The 20,757-nt window shown below is 37.7% G+C and overlaps 1 protein-coding gene across 1 annotated transcript in view; it reads right to left on the bottom strand.

Annotated features, from left to right (window-relative positions):
- LRRC7 (leucine rich repeat containing 7) overlaps nucleotides 1-20,757 on the bottom strand; it is a 602,937-nt gene that overhangs the window by 195,262 nt on the left and 386,918 nt on the right. Inside the window, exon 8 of the mRNA XM_086390542.1 lies at nucleotides 8,969-9,032. Coding sequence (XP_086246668.1) covers nucleotides 8,969-9,032 — 64 coding nt within the window. The remainder of the gene's footprint in view (nucleotides 1-8,968; nucleotides 9,033-20,757) is intronic.

The following is a 20,757-nucleotide window of genomic DNA, read 5'->3' as shown; positions in this document are numbered from 1 at the left end:
GAAATCCCTATTCACAACTCAAGAATATTCTTGTGGGTTTATTACATAATTGCACAATACTCTTATTTTTTGGTAAAGTGTTGACTATAAATTTGTATTCTTTTTTCACATAATTTATATTGGTTCAGTCACAGAGCTTTTATTTTTTCTTTAACTCTCTGGCTGAAACTATTGACAAAATCACCAGGACACTTGATTATACTTAGAGATATGCCACTCAGAAAAAATTATTTATGGAAAGGAAAATAAAGCTATCAACAACCTTAGATATGCAGATGATACCACTCTAATAGCAGAAAGCAAAGAGGAACTAAAGAGCTTCCTGATGAAGCTGAAAGAAGACAGTGAAAAGCTGGCTTAAAACTCAATATTAAAAAAACTAAGATCGTGGCATCCAGTCCCATCACTTCATGGCAAATAGATGGGGAAACAATGGAAACAGTGACAGACTTTATTTTTTTGGGCTCCAAAATCACTGCGGATGGTGACTGCAGACATGAAATTAAAAGATGCTTGTTTCTTGGAAGAAAAGCTATGATAAACCTAGACAGAATATTAAAAAGCAGAGACATTATTTTGCTGACAAATGTCCATAAAGTCAAAGCTATGGTTTTTCCAGTAGTCATGTATGGATGTGAGAGTTGGACCATAATGAAAGCTGAGTGCTGAAGAATTGATGCTTTTAAACTGTGGTGTTGGAGAAGACTCCTGAGAGTCCCTTGGACAGCAAGGAGATCAAACCAGTCAATCTGAAAGGAAGCCCTGAGTATTCATTGGAAGGACTGAAGCTGAAGCTGCAATACTTTGACCACCTGATGCAAAGAGCCAACTTATTGGAAACAACCCTGATGCTGGGAAAAACGGAAGACAAAAAAAGAGGGTGATAGAGGATGAAATGGTTGGATGGTATCACTGACTCAGTGGACCTGAGTTTGAGCAAACTCCGGGAGATAGCGAAGGACAGGGAAGCCTCATGTGCTACAGTTCATAGAGTCTCAAAGAGTTGGATAGGACTTAGCAACTGAACAACAACAAACAGTGCTAATTAATTTCATTTATAGTGTCCAGTCTTATTGCAATAATGAGAAATGGCAATGAGGGAAAAGCTTCTTCCTCTGAAAACAGAGGCAAAGATAGCTTATTTTATTGTTAGGAAAAAGAAAGTTTAAAATTAAAGAAATGAGGTTTGTATGTACAATATAGTAGATTGCTCCTTAAAGTTCTAGATCAACAGATGTTGCACTTATAAAAATGGACACCCCAGTTTGATCCTTCTATTGAAAAAAACTCCATAATTATGTTCAGACACGAAGTGAAATTCTGAGTTAAATTTTTTTTTCTTGAAAGGTGGCTCTGCATCAGGCACTGGCAACTGGTTATAGTGGAGACAGACTGGGAGGCTAGAGGAGGAAGAAGGGACTTGCTCCTTTTACTTAATGGCTGGACAGTTAGCATCTCAACAGCAACACTGCTCCCTGCAGTGACACTAAAGTTCAGCAACAGCAATTGTTTGCAGCTTGCAGTTTTCCCACACAACTAGAACTAGCCTTATTAGCCCCTTGAAGACATCAGCACCAGCTCACTGGTGCCCCACTTTATATGCCTGAGCCTCAGCTGTAAGTTTTCATTATTCCTTAGACTGTCTTCCATTTGTCCCCTCTATTAGAGGTGGTAGCTGCTTCCTAGAGTTATTACATCTCTGGTCCTTCAGAGTCCCCCTTCTGTCCTTCAGTTTTCTAACATGATGGCCTATTGTTTATAAAATTTTATTAGTAGGTATGGCAAACCTTGGACTTCCCAAGGCACTAGTAAAGAACCTGCCTGCCACAGCCAGAGACATGAGATGCCAGTTTGATCCCTGAGTTGGGATCCCCTGGGGAAGGGCATGGCAACTCTGTCCTCTCCTTGCCTGGAGAATCCCATGGACAGAGAAGCCTAGTGGGGTCCTGAAGAGTTGGACATAACTGAAGTGAGTTAGCATGACATGGCACGTGGAAAACCTATGTTGTAATTATCTATAAAGGAAATTGCTGGATACATAAATATAATGCTTGCCTCATGTATACACACATCCTAGGTAATTAAAAATGAGCATGAAGTGAAGTGAAGTGAAGTCGCTTAGTTGTGTCCAACTCTTTGCAATCCCATGGACTGTAGCCTACCAGGCTCCTCTGTCCATGGAATTCTCCAGGCAAGAATACTGGAGTGGGTTGCTATTTCCTTCTCCAGGGGATCTTCCCGACCCAGGGATCGAACCCAGGTCTCCTGCATTGCAGGCAGATGCTTTACCGATACCTTGGGCAAACTATGGAGGTGAACTCATTGGCCATTAAGGTAAAGCTTAGTTAAATTCTAATTAATTTAAATTACAAGTTAAAACAGCATTCAGCTGCCTCAAATTTCTATGAAAACACATTCATATTATTTATAAAGCCAAATGGTCTATAAAACTATTGGCATTTCTTCTACATTATTTTGCTCAGAGTGTTTCCATTCTTCACTTGATTTATTCATTTGAAAGTTTTGTTTTATTCCATGAAATAAAGTGAAAAAAGTCAACAGAAACAAATTCAATTTGAATATTAAGACTAGAAATTCTTGTTTATTGTGATCTGTAGCCTTACTAAGTATTTAAAATAGTGATTTGTAAAGTGCAGACTATTTTTGCTTTTCTATAAAGAAGTTTTATATAATATAAATACTCTACTATAGTCCACTGTTGTTGTTTAGTCACTAAATCATGTCTGACTCTTTGAGATCCCATGGATTGTAGCCTGCCAGGCTCCTCTGTCCATGGAATTCTCCAGGCAAGAATACTGGAGTGGGCTCCCATTCCCTTCTCCAGGGGATCTCCAGCCTTGTCTAACTCAATGAACTAAGCCATGCCAGTGGGGCCACCCAAGATGGGCGGGTCATGGTGGAGAGATCTGACAGAATGTGGTCCACTGGAGAAGGGAATGGCAAACCACTTCAGTATTCTTGCCTTGAGAACCCCATGAACAGTATGAAAAGGCAAAATGATAGGATACTGAAAGAGAAACTCCCCAGGTCAGTAGGTGCCCAATATGCTACTGGAGATCAGTGGAGAAATAACTCCGGAAAGAATGAAGGGATGGAGCCAAAGCAAAAACAATACCCAGCTGTGGATGTGACTGGTGATAGAAGCAAGGTCCGATGCTGTAAAGAGCAATATTGCATAGGAACCTGGAATGTCAGGTCCATGAATCAAGGCAAATTGGAAGTGGTCAAACAAGAGATGGCAAGAGTGAATGTCGACATTCTAGGAATCAGCGAACTGAAATGGACTGGAATGGGTGAATTTGACTCAGATGACCATTATATCTACTACTGTGGGCAGGAATCCCTCAGAAGAAATGGAGTGGCCATCATGGTCAACAAAAGAGTCCGAAATGCAGTACTTGGATGCAATCTCAAAAACGACAGAATGTATGTCATAGTTACAGTAAAATTTCAAAGCTCATTTCTCTGCCTTCCCTCCTGTTTGGATCTGACCTCCCATATCAAGATCCTCTTTCCCAAGTATTCCTTGTAAGAGTCCCTTTGTGGTGGTGGGTGGGGGTGCAGAGTGCTGGGCAAATAGAAGAGAAACTTTCACATAACAGGAGATGCTACTCCAATGACCACTGTAATCTCTATGCTCACCTCCCACTGTCCTTTGTCACTTTGTGGTCAGTGGTTTGTCACCCAGGCTGCTGCCTGCCACCTTTTAATTTCCTGAACTCTAAGCACACAGACCCTTTTTCAGCCTGCTGTTAGCCTCCTCTGAGTTGAGCAGGTTTCTCTTTCTGGTTGGCAAAAAAGCTTTCTATTTTGCTTCTTATGACTGACTCTTCTGATGAAGGTTCTCATAGCAGAGTTGTTGAGGGCTCTAAGTGACATTTACCTGTGTGTCTCAGTCTCTCCTTTGTAAGTCAGAGTCGGATGAAGAAAGGAAGTGAAGGAGCAGGAGGCTGGAGCTAGATTTGAGGGATGGTCAGCTGTGACCTCACACTGTTACTGGAGCCATCCTGTCTCCTCCAGGCTCTGCTATTCAGTCTGTTCAATTTGCCAGTATTCTTGCTGATGGTGATTTACTTTGAGGGCTTATTTCCTCCACCAGTTCAGAACCAGTAACAATTCTTAGTTTATGGGATAAATCTCTATAATCTTGAAATATATTATCATACAGCTTCTGGACCCCATGATAATCATTTAATCTGTCTTAACATCCCTGACCATTGCTTGACATTCAGATGTTATTCATTATTGTGACAGTGTGAAGACTGTATTACCTAGGGTATACCAAAGGGTTTAAGGGTTGATACTATCCAACTCCACACATCAGCCTAACAGTGTACCATTTGTGATCAGGCCCCAAGAAATATTCATTTGATCTCATAAAAAAGAAAATGGGAGAGGGGAAAAAGAATATACCAAAATTATTAATAATGATTACACAAGTGGATGAAATCACCAATTATTTATAATATCATCTTTATACTTTTAATTTTATAAATTTTTAAATGAACATTTATTTAATTTTTATATTGAATAAAAAGCTGTAAAAGATATCTTTGGGGAAAAAAAAGCTTTAAGAATCTATTATGTTTCAGAACTATGTCCAGAATCTTCTAGAATTTGCTGCTATTAGAAGCATAATTTCTTTTATGTAGAATCTTTTATTACTACAAAAGCATCCATAAGTAGGCATCCAGTTCAAACCTTATGCAGGGTATGTACATTGCTTCTGTAACAAGCAGACATCTGTTCTCTTCATTAGGCTTCCCCATTCTTTCTTTTTTTACTTACTGCCATCTCTCCACTTCTTTACTGTGTCACAAAATGAATCATCTAATAATCTTCTATGTGTCAGTATTTAGCTACAGATTGGAATTTAATTCCCTTTCCTCCATGTGATATTGCTTCTAGAGGTCTCTTATCAGAGCAAATTCTCTTATTTTCACATTAAAAATTGTTACTGTCAGAGAAACAACAGCTACTCCCACATGTATGATTAATGAAAGTCAAAAATTTGGCTAAAAGTAAATAATATTAGAGATATGAAGTTCTAGAATTATATTCCCATCCCCCTACCCTACCAAATTACTGAGTATTATCAAATAAAGTACCCCAGTACAAATGCAAAACAAAATGTTTAAGAGACCTACTTTGTGACAAGTGGGAATATTGGGAGTTCAAAAGTAAAAGATATTTTTGCTCAGATGATTTCTTAGACATCATACAGCAGAAGGTAAAATACATGTATTTAAATTTTACTTTTAGTAAGCTTAATTTCAAAAAATAAACATGTCTTATTCATCTTTGTTGATGCAAATATTTATAGTAAAACATTGATTCACAAAGTATCCATACAAAAGGATTGCAAAATGCTATACAGGACAGAATTGAAATTCATTTGAAACACACATTGTTTATTATAGATTCTCTCACATGAAATTCTCTCAAAAAGTCTATGAGATAGTTAGGTTTGATACCTTTATTTTATTGAAGAGGAAGCTGAGGATAGAGAGTAAGTTACAGACCTAAAGGTACCCAGCTAACCAGTGATGAAAGTTAAATCTCAGTCATCTGAATCCATTGTGCATGTTCTTTCAACTACTAGGCCAAGTTATATGTCATGGGCAGATCCTACCTTCTTAAAAACTAATTTTAAAAATAGTATAAACTAGTTTTGCTACTGTTATGCACTACCATTACCTCTCGCTCTACTTAAATTAATAAATGTTTCCCTTAAAAATACCAGAGGTGTGTTATACTAGGTACCAGGTCCTCTTGATATATTGTGTTGAGGCCACCTTGCCAGCTGCCCTATAACAAAGTTAGGTGCATCCAAAGCAGAGCAAGCTTGGCAGTGCAGTTTAACAGGCAAAAGGAAGCTCTGAAATTTTTTTTTTATTGGACCTTTTTCAGTTTGCACGTCATGTGGATTCTCGGAGCCTGTAGACTTGTTTAGGGCCACTAGCAGCATTGTCGGAGAAGGCAATGGCAACCCACTCCAGTACTTTTGCCTAGAAAATCCCATGGATGGAGGAGCCTGGTAGGCTGCAGTCCATGGGGTCGCTAGAGTCGGACACGACTGAGCGACTTCACTTTCACTTTTCACTTTCATGCATTGGGGAAGGAAATGGCAACCCACTCCAGTGTTCTTGCCTGGGATGGGAAGAACTGGTTGGCTGCCGTCTATTGGGTCACACAGAGTTGGACACGACTAAAGCGACGCAGCAGCAGCAGCATTGTAACTGGTGAGGGTTCCTTCACAACAGAATTCAGGGACAGACTGCCAAGCATGGTGCTGGAGGGAAGACAGGGTAGGGACTCATGCATGCACACGCAATGATAGCTGGGTGATTGCACCTTCAGCAAGAGGGAAATGGCCAATGCTACCAGGTGGGTACTGCCTGAGCCCAAAAGACTGACTCCAGGTTCAGAACTGCAGACTGGACATAGAAGGTAGTATCAGCTGCAGACATCATTCTCAGAGGCCAACATTTCTGAAAATCAGTCTGAGACCAGGGGGTCTTTTTCCCTCAAGTTAGAAAGACATGTACATTCCTTTGCACTCACCCAAATTCCATCTTAAAGAGACATGCAGAGAAAGGCAAGAGATGACAGAGCATTTCTCTGCAAGAAAGATGAACACAACCTAAAGGGACCATGCAACTCCTAAAATTAGATTAAACTTCTAATCACAAAGGAATAAAAGTCAGTTTTTAGCCTCAATAAACTGGATAAAGGCTGGAATAATGACCAAATCATTTATGGTCTAAGTTCAGTCCAGTTTAGTTCAGTTGCTCAGTTGTGTCCAATTCTTTGCAACCCCATAGACCACAGCATGCCAGGCCTCCCTATCCATAACCAACTCCTGGAGTTTACACAAACTCATGTCCATTGAGTTGGTGATGCCATCCAACCATCTCATCCTCTGTCACCCCCTTCTCTCACCTTCAATCTTTCCCAGCATCAGGGTCTTTTCAAATGAGTCAGCTCTTCGAATCAGGTGGCCAAAGTACTGGAGTTTCAGCTTCAACATCGGTCCTTCCAATGAACACACAGGACTGATCTCCTTTAGGATTGACTGGTTGGATCTCCTTGCAGTCCAAGGGACTCTCAAGAATCTTCTCCAACACCACAGTTCAAAAGCATCAATTCTTTGGTGCTCAGCTTTCTTTACAGTCCAACTCTCACATCCATACATGACCACTGGAAAAACCATAGCCTTGACTAGATGGACCTTTGTTGGCAAAGTAATGTCTATGCTTTTTAACATGCTGTCTAGGTTGGTCATAAATTTTCTTCCAAGGACTAAGAGTCTTTTAATTTCATGTCTGCAGTCACCATCTGCAGTGATTTTGGAGCCCCCCAAAATAAAATCTGTCACTCTTTCCATTGTTTTCCTATCTATTTGCCATGAAGTGATGGGATCGGATGCCATGATCTTCATTTTCTGAATGTTGAGCTTTAAGCCAACTTTTTCACTCTCCACTTTCACTTTCATCAAGAGGCTCTTTAGTTCTTTTTCACTTTCTGCCATAAGGGTGGTGTCATCTGCATATCTGAGGTTATTGATATTTCTCCCAGCAATCTCAATTCCAGCTTGTGCTTCATCGAGTCCAGTGTTTCACATGATGTCCTCTGCATGTGAGTTAAATAAGCAGGGTGACAACAGTACTCCTTTTCCTATTTGGAACCAGTCTGCTGTTCCATGTCCAGTTCTAACTGTTGCTTCCTGACCTGCATAGAGATTTCTCAGGAGGCAAGTCAGGTGGTCTGGTATTCCCATCTCTTTCAGAATTTTCCACAGTTTTTTGTGATCCACACAGTCAAAGGCTTTGGCATAGTCAATAAAGCAAAAGTAGATGTTTTTCTGGAATTCTCTTGCTTTTTCAATGATCCAACGGATGTTGGCAATTTGGTCTCTGGTTCCTCTGCCTTTTTAAAATCCAGCTCAAACATCTGGAATTTCATGGTTCACATACTGTTGAAGCCTGGCTTGGAGAATTTTGAGCATTACTTTGCTAGCATGTGAGATGAGTGCAATTGTGCAGTAGTTTGAACATTCTTTGGCATTGCCTTTCTTTGGGACTGGAATGAAAACTGACCTTTTCCAGACCTGTGGCCACTGCTGAGTCTTCCAGATTTGCTGGCATATTGAGCTTAGCACTTTTATAGCATCATCTTTTAGGATTTGAAATAGCTTGGATAGAGTTCCATCACCTCCACTAGCTTTGTTCGTAGGGATGCTTCCTAAGGCCCACTTAACTTCACATTCCAGGATGTCTGGAATCCAGGCCATGGAATCCAGGATGTCTTGAATCCAGGCCAGAAACTGGCTTGGGTAACCTTCCCCTTCTCCAGGGGATTTTCCCAATCCAGGGATCAAACCCTGGTCTCCCACATTACAGGTGGATTCTTTACCAGCTGAGCCACAAGGGAAGCCCAAGAATACTGGAATGGGTAGCCTATCCCTTCTGTAGTGGATCTTCCCAACGCAGGAATCGAACTGGGGTCTCCTGCATTGCAGGCAGATTCTTTAACAACTGAGCTATGAGGGAAGCCCTGTTCAACCACATAAAAGATATGTAAATCAGTGACCACTTTCAGCTTGTTTCTATAAAGTTATTATGGTAACATGGCAAATCAGGATTAAATGAGGCAACATATGTAACACACTGAACATGGTGTCTGCTACATAGTTCGTGCTCAAAACTGACAATTTGCATCTGCCTATCTATTTACCCTACCCTTTTAAAAAAAGTTAATCCTAATATTATTCAGTTACCTGTAGTTTACTATATAGCTAAACAATCACTTTAATTTCAGATTTTATTTTGTTTTTATATTTAGAAAACGTAAATGTGCACTTGATTTAATACCTGGGGTTACAAAGAGCAACAGAAATAATCTCCTGGTGATTTATTAGTCAAGTTTAGAAAATGTATTCACTCACCAGCTCACTGAATTCATTATTGCCTAGGTCAAGTCTTTCCAACTGGGCCAGTTTGTGCATTGACCTATAACAGATGGAGAAAAATATTGTGAGGCAGTGTATGACACATTGCTCCAAAAAACATTCCAGCCACCTTCTTGTCAGATTTATCTGGGTATATTATGTACAGATATGGGGGTATTTTTCAGGGAGAAGTAAATTTCAAATATACAGAAACATGTTCAAACTGTTACCTGAAAACCTTTAGTAGCTTACCATGTTTCCAAATGCCAGTCTGTGGATGGAGTACAAGCCTGACTGCTTAATGAAAGTCTGGGAAGCTTGTTAAATATCTGTACCAGTACAAGGTACTAGTTGAGGCTCTAACATCCATATTTTTAATAATCCACACAGGCTTGGGAACCAAAGGATAAACTCAGCTCTTCATGAAGCATTTTAAAATTCCACAGTATGGCCACAATTTCATCATCAATCTTGTCAATTTTTACTACCTTAAATGAATTTCTGTTATAGACCAACTTTTTTCTTTTCTATTCAGGTATAGTCGATTTAAAATATCATGTAAGTTTCAGATGGACAAGGTTGTTATTCACAATTTTTAAAGGTTATATTTCATTTATAGATATTATAAACTATATACCCGGTAGCTTATTTTATACATAGGAGCTTGTACTAAAATCCCCTACTCCTAACTTTTGTACTCATTATCTCCTAAGCATATTGGCTTGATGATGTTACAGCTTTGAATAACTGTAAACCTTGGGGGAGAGTTGGTCCCAAAGCTTAGAAGTACTCATGCGCATTACATACATAATCAGTATTTGTCAAGCCATTTTCAAGTATAACAAACAACAAAGGAAAAGGTAGTACCATTCTTCTGATTTTCAAACTTTTTATCTCCCCACTAACCAGAATGCTATCCTCAAGTCTTGACTATGTACAGAAACTCTGGAGGCATTGTTGGCTCAAATCTTAAAAAAATTTAGTTCCTTCATCTTTAAAGTCCATGTAGCCACTATCTTATAGGACTTTCATGAGCAGCAAATGAAATACTACTATAATTCAGACTCTTTCAGGCACTCAGAAATGCCAAAAAAAAAAAAAAGTGTACTCTTTCTCTACTCATAAACTGCTTTTGAAAGATTATTATGTGCTAGAGAGTCTTCTGGGGTCTGGGGAATAGCACTGTGTGAAAAGAAAGAAAAATTACTCCTTGAAAGGACTGTACTTCCAGTGCAGATGATAATGACAATAAATAAAATGATTAAGTAAAATAAAATAATATACTAGAAGGTTGTAAGTGCTATGAAGAACAGTTAAGCAGAGGAGGAAGATGAGAAGAATTCTTATGACAGGATTGCATTTTCTAACAGGGTAATCAGGTCCCATGGACAAGAAATGTGAGTATAGTGTACTCATTCGACTGTACGCCTTTGTCCTTATGGTAAACACGTGTGGGTCTGGGGCCTATTTCCCTGTCTCCGCACAGGAATCTAATTGGTATGACTTCCCCTTACAAATGACTGGCCTGGAAGGCACGATCACAACCATAGGTCAGGGAGAAAATATCAGGACTTGGTTACAGTTTGGGTCACATTCTCCATCAGTTATGCTGACAATTTTATCATCACTTGTCTGAACGAAGTAACTTGCTGATAATTCAGACTCATTTGTAATGTTCACCTAGTTATCTGAAGTTCTAATGAGCAAGTTCTAATGAAATTGGTACTCAATTGTGTTAAATGATGTTTACCAACCTATGTTCATATTATATATGTAAAAGTGGTAGAAATGTGTAAAATATCCATGACTGTTACTTTTATCATTGTTACTTCTCCTGCCTATAACATTCTACCCATAAATCTTTCCAAAGCTGGCTCCTCTTCAACTCAGCTCATATGTTTCCTCCTCATATCCCCAAATTAAATCTCCCTTCGCATCTTCACTTTGTATATTGCCCTGTTTCATCTTCTTAACACTTACCGTAGAAAGTATTTAACATTTTTATTTTAATATTTATAACTGAAAATTAAAATACTTTTTGTTTACTTCCTAATTATTTCCCTCCTGATAGATTCAAGCTTCATGAGAGCAAGTAAATTGTCAGTCACACAAACAGCTTCTCAGTCAGTGTTTGTTTAGTGAAGATATTCATATGTGCATGAGTGAATAATTCTTTACCAGTGAGATGTTTGAATTCTAGAAATATTTACAAAGAAAAACCACTCAATTTTTACCAGGCATCTACAATTAATTAACAGTTGCTAAAGAGATATCCTAATAGGCCTGATTTAATGAATATTGTAATGAATATACATTAGCTTACTTACTAAGAATTATGCATAACGTTAAAGGCAGATAAAGCTGAAGTTCATCTGTCTTAGAATATCTATATCTTGTGTTAAGTTTACTCCTGACATTTCAACTAGTAGGTTTTAAAAATTCCAAATAATAAAAAATACTAAGTGAAATATGTAGGTGAGTTTTTCACTTTTTTTGATATCTCAAATACAGCAACAAAACTCTAAAAGGAAAGCAGTTTAGGACACAGAATCAATTCAGACAACCTGGGTTTAAATCCCAATTCTACCTCTCACTAGCTCTTTGACTTTAAACCAACAAGAATATCTTTGCTTCTGATCTGTAATATGGGAATGATAATAAGAATCCTTACATTATAGGGTTATTCTGATGATTAAAATAAGTTAATAAGTTAAAGCACATAAATAGTGCCTGACATATGGTAGGTGGTCTTTAAGAGTTAGGTATTGAAAAACTTAGGGAAGAATTTCAGAGTTGGAAATATTTTAAGAAATTATTGAGGTTAGAGTTTCCTGAAGTTTTCCTAAGGACTTATGTGTTGCATGATTTTTAAAAAATTCAGATGGCCAGTACATTTTGGCAAATCTTGCTTCAGTTTAGTTCAGTTCAGTTCAGTCACTCAGTTGTGTCCGACTCTTTGCGACCCCATAAATTGCAGCACGCCAGGCCTCCCTGTCCATCACCAACTCCTGGAGTGCACTCAGACTCACGTCCATCGAGTCAGTGATGCCATCCAGCCATCTCATCCTCTGGCGTCCCCTTCTCCTCCTGCCCCCAATCCCTCCCAGCATCAGAGTCTTTTCCAATGAGTCAACTTTTCTCATGAGGTGGCCAAAATTCTGGAGTTTCAGCTTTAGCATCAGTCCTTCCAAAGAATCTTGCTTAAAAAATGTCAAATAGGTTTCTTATCAGCAGGATTTCTCATAAAATATACAAATGCTTATTATGATTTTTTAACAGATTCATTTTGACTATTTCCCATATATATGATCAAAAACATTTCTCTTTTCTATAGGACATTTCTTAGACTAGGAGAACGCTTTAAATGATTTTTTGCAGGTGACGAAATTGTGTTCTTCTCCATTCTAGTCCATAAAATCGTAGACATATTCTTAGTGCATGAAAACACAAGCCTGTGTGTTTTCCTATCATGAATACAGGATTTAAATTTGATCACATCATCCTCATTTGTCTGCTTGAAACTCTGACCAATCAGGCTCTGCCTCTCAGCTCCCAATATTCACTTCAGGCTCTCCTTGCATTTATAACTATTTTAGACATGTTCCCTGGTTTGATTTTCACATTCTTTTTTAAAAGACCATGTTGATTTTTGCCATTTGGTGTTATGCACTGCAACCTCAGGAAAAAGGAATGTTCCCTTCTCTCTAGAGGAGATTTGGTGACTTGTTTAAGGTCACATGGAAAGTTAGTGTCAGGGCTGACACAGGATCTCTTTTTTCCAGCAGTGGCTAGTCATCTAAATCTGGCCTGAATTATTTGGCTTGACCATTGTTTAAATATGAATGTTTTTAAGAAAAGGATATGCTCTAAAGCTGACTGTAGTCTATGCCAGGGGTCAACAAACGTTTTTCTATTTAGGGCTAGATAAGAAGTGTTTTATGTTCTGTGGGCCATATTGTCTCTGTCTCAATTACTCAATTATGCCATTGTAGTGCAATGCCATATATGACATGTTAACAAATGAAGATGATTGTTTTCCAATAAAGTTTTATTTATAAAAAAGGGATCACCAAATTTGGAACAGAAGCCATAATTTTCCAACTCCTGGTCTACATCAATCTAGATAGCTCCATGTGTTTAAGATATAAGCCTGGCCTGTAAGAAATATCTAAGTCTTCAAAACTTGATATAACAGATAAATTAAGGACTGGAAATATTTATCACTAGATAATTGCCACTAGATAACTATATTTGTATACTATTTGAAATTCTTATTCTTAGGGTACATGTTACTGGAATCTAGGGGCATTTGTTCTAAATAGTGTCATTTGGTTGCACTTATGAAAATTAAATCCTTACTAGAATGCTATTACTTTATAGCATTTATCCAATTGCAAATCTGGTAAAAGATTCCAGTTAGAGCAATTACGGGAAATAATGCAATATCTTGGTACATCTGTCACTTTGATAAAATTGTATAATCTGTGATTTGCTTTTTATCAGATTCAGAGGTTTTATCTATTTAAGTGTACAATTACTTCTGAAGCCACATTAAGTTGGCAGGATTTTTGTTTCTCCATAAATTCCCAGTGCAGTAACTTGGGTTTGCTGACTCTTGCAAGATTCTGCAAATTTTTGGCATGGGTTTATACATTCCAGCTTTTAACTTGTCTTTCAAATGTTCTCAGACACTCTCTAATTAGTGGCTATTCATGTCACAAGGATAGGAAAACTCCCCTCAGTTCCTACTGTCTGATGTTTCTCTCTCATTGGAACTTAGGGAAAGCATATACTATCTTTCCACTTTACTTAATCCATCTCCTGTGTTAAATGGACATTTGCATTTTATACTTTGGACATGCCAATTCTACCACACTATTGGGTCCTTCTCTTGTTCACAATCTTTCTTTAAATGAACATTATATTTTGAGATAAATCATTTCTTATGACGTATGTACTGAGGACAAGAAGGCCCAGGAATTGATATTCTTTCAAAATGCAACACTGGCATACCTCATTTATTTTGAAAAAATGTACATTCATTATCTTTAGACACCAGAAAAAATATAAAATTTAGTATCCAATAACATAATTTCTATGATAAAATATTTTCTATAAAAATTCTCCCTTAATGGCCTATACAGGAATAGAATCTTAAAAAAAGAATGGATGTATGCTTATGTATAACTGATTCACTATGCTGTATACCTGATAATACACAACATTGTAAATCAAACTATATTCCAATAAAAATTAAGACAATTCTTCCTTGATTATTGCTAAATCTTAAGGCAATGTTACAATTACAATACTTATGTACTCTCCATCATATCCATTCAATTTCCTCCTAAGAAGAGCAACAAAAAGCTAAACTGACTCCTTGGATATCCCAGAAGGACATGTAACCACACAAACCATCTATTATTTTGTTGAAGAATATTGAGAAGACTTAGTTTTTAATTCTAATTAAGCAATTTGCGAATGCTTCTAATTAAGATAGGTCTCCTTATAGTATTTAAATTATTAGAAAAATATTTAAAATATATAATTTATATCAAACTGTCACATATTTTCAGTGTGTCCTTGGGAAATATTTTTTCCTTTTAAATATTCAACATTTAAAAGTTTAAGCTGATTTCTTGATGTCATATTGAAAAATTTTTCTTTCCTATAACTACATTTCTCTAATTTAATGCATAGCATGAAAAAATATTCTGTATGAAGAAATAAACTCACAGGCAACTTCTGAAGATGACCTCTAGTTCATATAGTAAGATAAACTTCTCCAATGAAGTGTAAAATAGTACCTTGTAAATGGACACGACTGAGAGACTGAACTGAACTGAAACAGCAACCAGATATAAGACAATTTCTGCACTGCTCTAATTAGATTGAGGAGAAGGCTGAATTTCATTACTCTCTCTCTAGTCCTCTTGGGTTTATGACCAGAACCAATCATTCATTCACTATGAACATGAATTTTCCCACTGACCAAACATTTTTATGCATTCCTAACTCATGACAATGCAACAAAGAAAAAATTGTATAAGACTTTTTCAACTCTTTCTGGAGGGATGGTGACATATGAGCAGAAACTACAACAATTATCTCTGTGGATGACCACACTGGAGGAACTGAAGCTCCTAACTTGCACTGAAGCAGTCCAATCAAGAGGGAAATATAGTCAACTATGAAGATGTTCATCTGCGCTAGAATATGCTGCAAACTACACTGTCTGCTCATGAATAGGTTTCAAATGCTACTGAAAAAACAGTCAGGCAAAGCTATTTTAAAACTCCTATAGTTTTAAACTGAGCAGGGACCCTGTGTGTTTTATGAGACCCTTTTCACACACACACACACATGCACACACACACACACACACACACAGGCTCATTGTTTCAGGATCATTATTTCTATTATTTGAAAAAAAATATAACTTGCCACATTGGGTTTTCTATATATTCATGTACTTTTAGATAGATCTGGCCTTAGAGTGCTGATAACGCTGACTGATGTATAATACAGAGACACTCTGTGACTAAGATGTCATAGAATTTGAACTTTAGCAGATAAAACCCTTTGAAAATAATCTGCCAAGGTAGCCATGGCTGGTTTCCCAGACAACTGTCATTTCCTTTCTCTTTCTTCCTTGCCAGCGGTATCAGCCTGCATCAGAAACTGGAAATGCCAAAGAGTTACTAGGCAAACCTCCTCTGCAGCTAGGACATAGCATATGACTCAGTTCTGGTTACTAGAACAGAAAGAGGAGGAAAAGAGATTCTGAGGGAGATCCTAAGAAAAAATTTTCCCCTTGATTTAAAAAGAGGGAGAGAGGCATGTGAACTTTCCCCCGTCCCTCTTTCTTCTCTTTGTCTCATGTTTGAATGAAAATGTGAGGTCTGGAGTTGTGGCAGACACTATGAAACCATGAGGCAACAAACCCAAGGATGACAACCAACATGCTGGGAATAGTATATAGAAAAATTGAAAGCGCTTTTGGTAAAATCATTAAGCCACTGAAACCAACTCTAGAACTGCTTATCTCAAGGCTTTGTTATGGACAACAAGGTGCCTATTACTTAAAAAGCCACTTTTACTCAGAATTCTGTTTCTTACTTCCAAAAGCATATTTCTAAATACACTCCTTCTACCAAGCTATTAAGTACCTCTAAGAGTGTCACATGGCACATTGGTGGCAGATCTAAAGTTAAAATAAAGATCTTTTAAATCCTAGAAGTGTCTGATATCCCACTCATTTAAAAAAAGTCCTGATTTATTAATTTGAGTTTTATGCAAAAGTATAAAAGAAATAAAAGAAATAGTCTTAGCACTTTTGTTCTTGATTAGAAAAGACATTTTTTGACAATACTAAGCTAGTGCAGAAATGAATATTTTACTACTTAAATTAAGTACAAAGGCGCTTTTGGGACTTTTAGAGATAATATTCATTTTTAATAATTTAAAAAGAAATAGAAAATATGTATAAAATTATTTGCAAAGCTTTTGAAGCTTCAATTGATTTTGTTTTTTTTTTCTTCCACTTTTATTGACCTATAATTGACATACAGTACTATACAAGTTTAAAGATGTCCAGCAAGACGATTTGACTTATATAATGAAATGATTACCACAATAGGTTTAGTGACCATCCATCATTTCATATAGATAACAAAAGAAGAAAAAAAATTTTTTTCCTGTGATGAGATCTCTTAGTATTTACTCTCTAAGTGACTTTCATATAGAATATACAGGAGCGTTAATTACATTATTCATGTTATACATCACACTCCTAGTACTTCAGTTCAGTTCAGTTCAGTCGCTCAGTCATGTCCGACTTTTGGCGACCCCATGAATTGCAGCACGCCAGGCCTCCCTGTCCATCACCAACTCCCGGAGTTCACTCAGACTCACGTCCATCGAGTCAGTGATGCCATCCAGCCATCTCATCCTCTGTCGTCCCCTTCTCCTCCTGCCCCCAAACCCTCCCAGCATCAGAGTCTTTTCCAATGAGTCAACTCTTCCCATGAGGTGGCCAAAGTACTGGAGTTTCAGCTTTAACATCATTCCTTCCAAAGAACACCCAGGACTGATCTCCTTCAGAATGGATTGGTTGGATCTCCTTGCAGTCCAAGGGACTCTCAAGAGTCTTCTCCAACACCACAGTTCAAAAGCATCAATTCTTCAGTGCTCAGCTTTCTTCACAGTCCAACTCTCAAATCCATACATGACCACAGGAAAAACCATAGCCTTGACTAGACGGACCTTTGTTGGCAAAGTAATATCTCTGCTTTTGAATATGCTATCTAGGTTGGTCATAACTTTCCTTCCAAGGAGTAAGCGTCTTTTAATTTCATGGCTGCAGTCACCATCTGCAGTGATTTTGGAGCCCAGAAAAATAAAGTCTGACACTGTTTCCACTATTTCCCCATCTATTTCCCATGAAGTGATGGGGCTGGATGCCATGATCTTCATTTTCTGAATGTTGAGCTTTAAGCCAATGTTTTCACCCTCCTCTTTCACTTTCATCAAGAAACTTCTTAGTTCCTCTTCACTTTCTGCCATAAGGGTGGTGTCATCTGCATATCTGAGCTTATTGAAATTTCTCCTGGCAATCTTGATTCCAGCTTGTGCTTCTTCCAGCCCAGCGTTCCTCATGATGTACTCTGCATGTAAGTTAAATAAGCAGGGTGACAATATACAGCCTTGACGTATTCCTTTTCCTATTTGGAACCAGTCTATTGGTCCATGTCCAGTTCTAACTGGTGTTTCCTGACCTGCATATAGGTTTCTCAAGAGGCAGGTCAGGTGATCTGGTATTCCCATCTCTTTCAGAATTTTCCACAGTTTATTGTGATCCACACAGTCAAAGGCTTTGGCGTAGTCAATAAAGCAGAAATAGATGTTATTCTGGAACTCCCTTGCTTTTTTGATGATCCAGCAGATGTTGGCAATTTGGTCTCTGGTTCCTCTGCCTTTTCTAAAACCAGCTTGAACATCAGGAATTTCACGGCTCACGTATTGCTGAAGCCTGGCTTGGAGAATTTTGAGCATTACTTTACTAGCGTGTGAGATGAGTGCAATTGTGCAGTAGTTTGAGGATTCTTTGGCATTGCCTTTCTTTGGGATTGGAATGAAAGCTGACCTTTTCCAGTCCTGTGGCCACTGCTGAGTTTCCCAAATTTGCTGACATATTGAGTGCAGCACTTTCACAGCATCATCTTTCAGGATTTGAAATAGCTTGACTGGAATTCCATCAACTCCACTAGCTTTGTTCGTAGTGATGCTTTCTAAGGCCCACTTGACTTCACATTCCAGGGTGTCTGGCTCTAGGTGAGTGATCACACCATCGTGATTACCTTGGTCATGAAGATCTTTTTTGTACAGTTCTTCTGTGTATTCCTGTCACCTCTTCTTAATATCTACTGCTTTTGTTAGGTCCATACCATTTCTGTCCTTTATCGAGCCCATCTTTGCATGAAATGTTCCCTTGGTATCTCTAATTTCCTTGAGGAGATCTCTAGTCTTTCCCATTCTGTTGTTTTCCTCTATTTCTTTGCATTGGTCACTGAGGAAGGCTTTCTTATCTCTTCTTGCTATTCTTTAGAACTCTGCATTCAGATGCTTATATCTTTCCTTTTCTCCTTTGCTTTTCACTTCTCTTCTTTTCACAGCTATTTGTAAGGCCTCCTCAGACAGCCATTTTGCTTTTTTGCATTTCTTTTCCATGGGGATGGTCTTGATCCCTGTACTTATTTACCCTATAATTGGAAAATTTGTATCTTCAACCCCCTCCTTGCTTTCTTCCCTTTGGTAACCACAGATCTGATCTCTCTTTCTATGAGCTTGTTTGTTTGTTTGTTTGTATTTGAAGTATAATTGACCTACAACTGTATGTTAGTTCTTGGTGCACAACATAATGATCTGACATTTTTATACATTACAAATTGATCACCATGATAAGTCTAGTTACCGTCTGTCACCATATAAAGATATAACATACTTATTAACTATATTCCTCATGCTGTACATTTCATCCCTGTTATTTATTTTATAACTAGAAGTTTGTACTAACTTCCTTCATCCATTTCACTCATCCCCTTGATGCCTTTCCCTTCTGGCAACCATCTGATCTCTATGTGATCTCTCTGTTTTTTGTTTGTTTGATCCTGTGTTTTGGTTTTCAGATTCCATGTATATGTATGTATTTATGTATGTATGTATGTATTTTATCATAGAAATTATGTATGTATGTATCTTTCTCTGTCTGACTTATTTCATTGATTAATAACATAATACCTTCTAGGTCCAACAATGTTATAAGTAATTTATGTGTTTTCCTTCCTGAATTTGACTTATCAAAATTATAGTTTTTCATTTTGACAATTTCATTTTCATCAATTATTCTGTGTATTTTGGTATGATTTCTGATGTTTACAATTTCAACTTTTCAGAAACAATGACTGTAGGTCTATATATATACTGTTTCTTTACTTTTTATTACTTTATAGTTTCAGAAATAAGGTAAAGATAATATTTTTCAAATCTGTATACCTCTTCACTTTTATATTTGTTATATATTCACAATTTTTCCCCTAAATTCAGCTTCTTCTTAAAATATTTGCCTCAGACTCAACTAGATTTTTTTCTTCTATGTATTTACTATGAGAGATTCTTCCCTTAATATTTGAATGCTAAAACCTACATTACTGGTATTTTTTATGGTGTTTATCAATACATAGAAATAACATCTGATTTTATTTAATAATTAGAATGATATATTCTTTCAGCTGTATATGATCACTTAAAATAGCCATTTAAAAACAAATTCACTTAGGATAACTTTTTGATTGGCCTTAAACAGGACTACGACAGAGGATGAGATGGTTGGATGGCATCACTGACTCAATGGACATGGGTTTCGGTGGACTCTGGGAGCTGGTGATGGACAGGGAGGCCTGGCATCTTGCGGTTCATGGGGTCACAAAGAGTCAGACACAACTGAGCAACTGAACTGAACTGAACTGAAACAGGACTAATTTTTCCCTCATGGATATAATTTGGCATAGTCTATCATGTTAAAATATAACAATCAGCAGTCAGAAGTTGTGAAATAAAATATAATACAATATCTATAAGAAATAATGGACTGTATAAGAGAAACCAAATAGAACAATAGGTAACAAATAAACTACAGATGAGACCATTGTGAAATGTGCCTCATAATGAAGACTCATTTCAATCAAAGATCTGTTAAAGACACCAAATTCTAATACCACTATTTCTTATGGGTAATTATATAAACTGGAGCCTATTATAGGAGAAGGCAATGGCAACCCACTCCAGTACTCTTGCCTGGAAAATCCCATGGACGGAGGAGCCCGGTAGGCTGCAGTCCATGGGGTTGCACAGAGTCGGACACGACTGAAGCGACTTAGCAGCAGCAGCAGGAGCCTATTAGACAGAGTGAAGTAAGCCAGAAAGAAAACCACCAATACAGTATACTAACGTGCATATATGGAATTTAGAAAGATGGTAACAATAACCCTGTATATGAGACAGCAAAAGAGACACTGATGTATAGAACAGTCTTTTGGACTCTGTGGGAGAGGGAGAGGGTGGGATGATTTGGGAGAATGGCATTGAAACATGTATAATATCATATATGAAACGAGTCGCCAGTCCAGGTTTGATGCACGATACTGGATGCTTGGGGCTGCTGCACTGGGACAACCCAGAGGGATGGTACAGGGAGGGAGGAGGGTGGAGGGTTCAGGATGGGGAAC

The sequence above is a fragment of the Bos grunniens genome, chromosome 3 (genome assembly GCF_055505025.1).
Source record: "Bos grunniens cultivar Pamir isolate PY7600 chromosome 3, Bosgru_T2T1.0, whole genome shotgun sequence".
In the NCBI taxonomy this organism is placed as follows: Eukaryota; Metazoa; Chordata; class Mammalia; order Artiodactyla; family Bovidae; genus Bos; species Bos grunniens.
The sequence above is the reverse complement of the archived record's forward strand: the minus strand, read 5'-3'. Positions and strand labels throughout refer to the sequence as shown.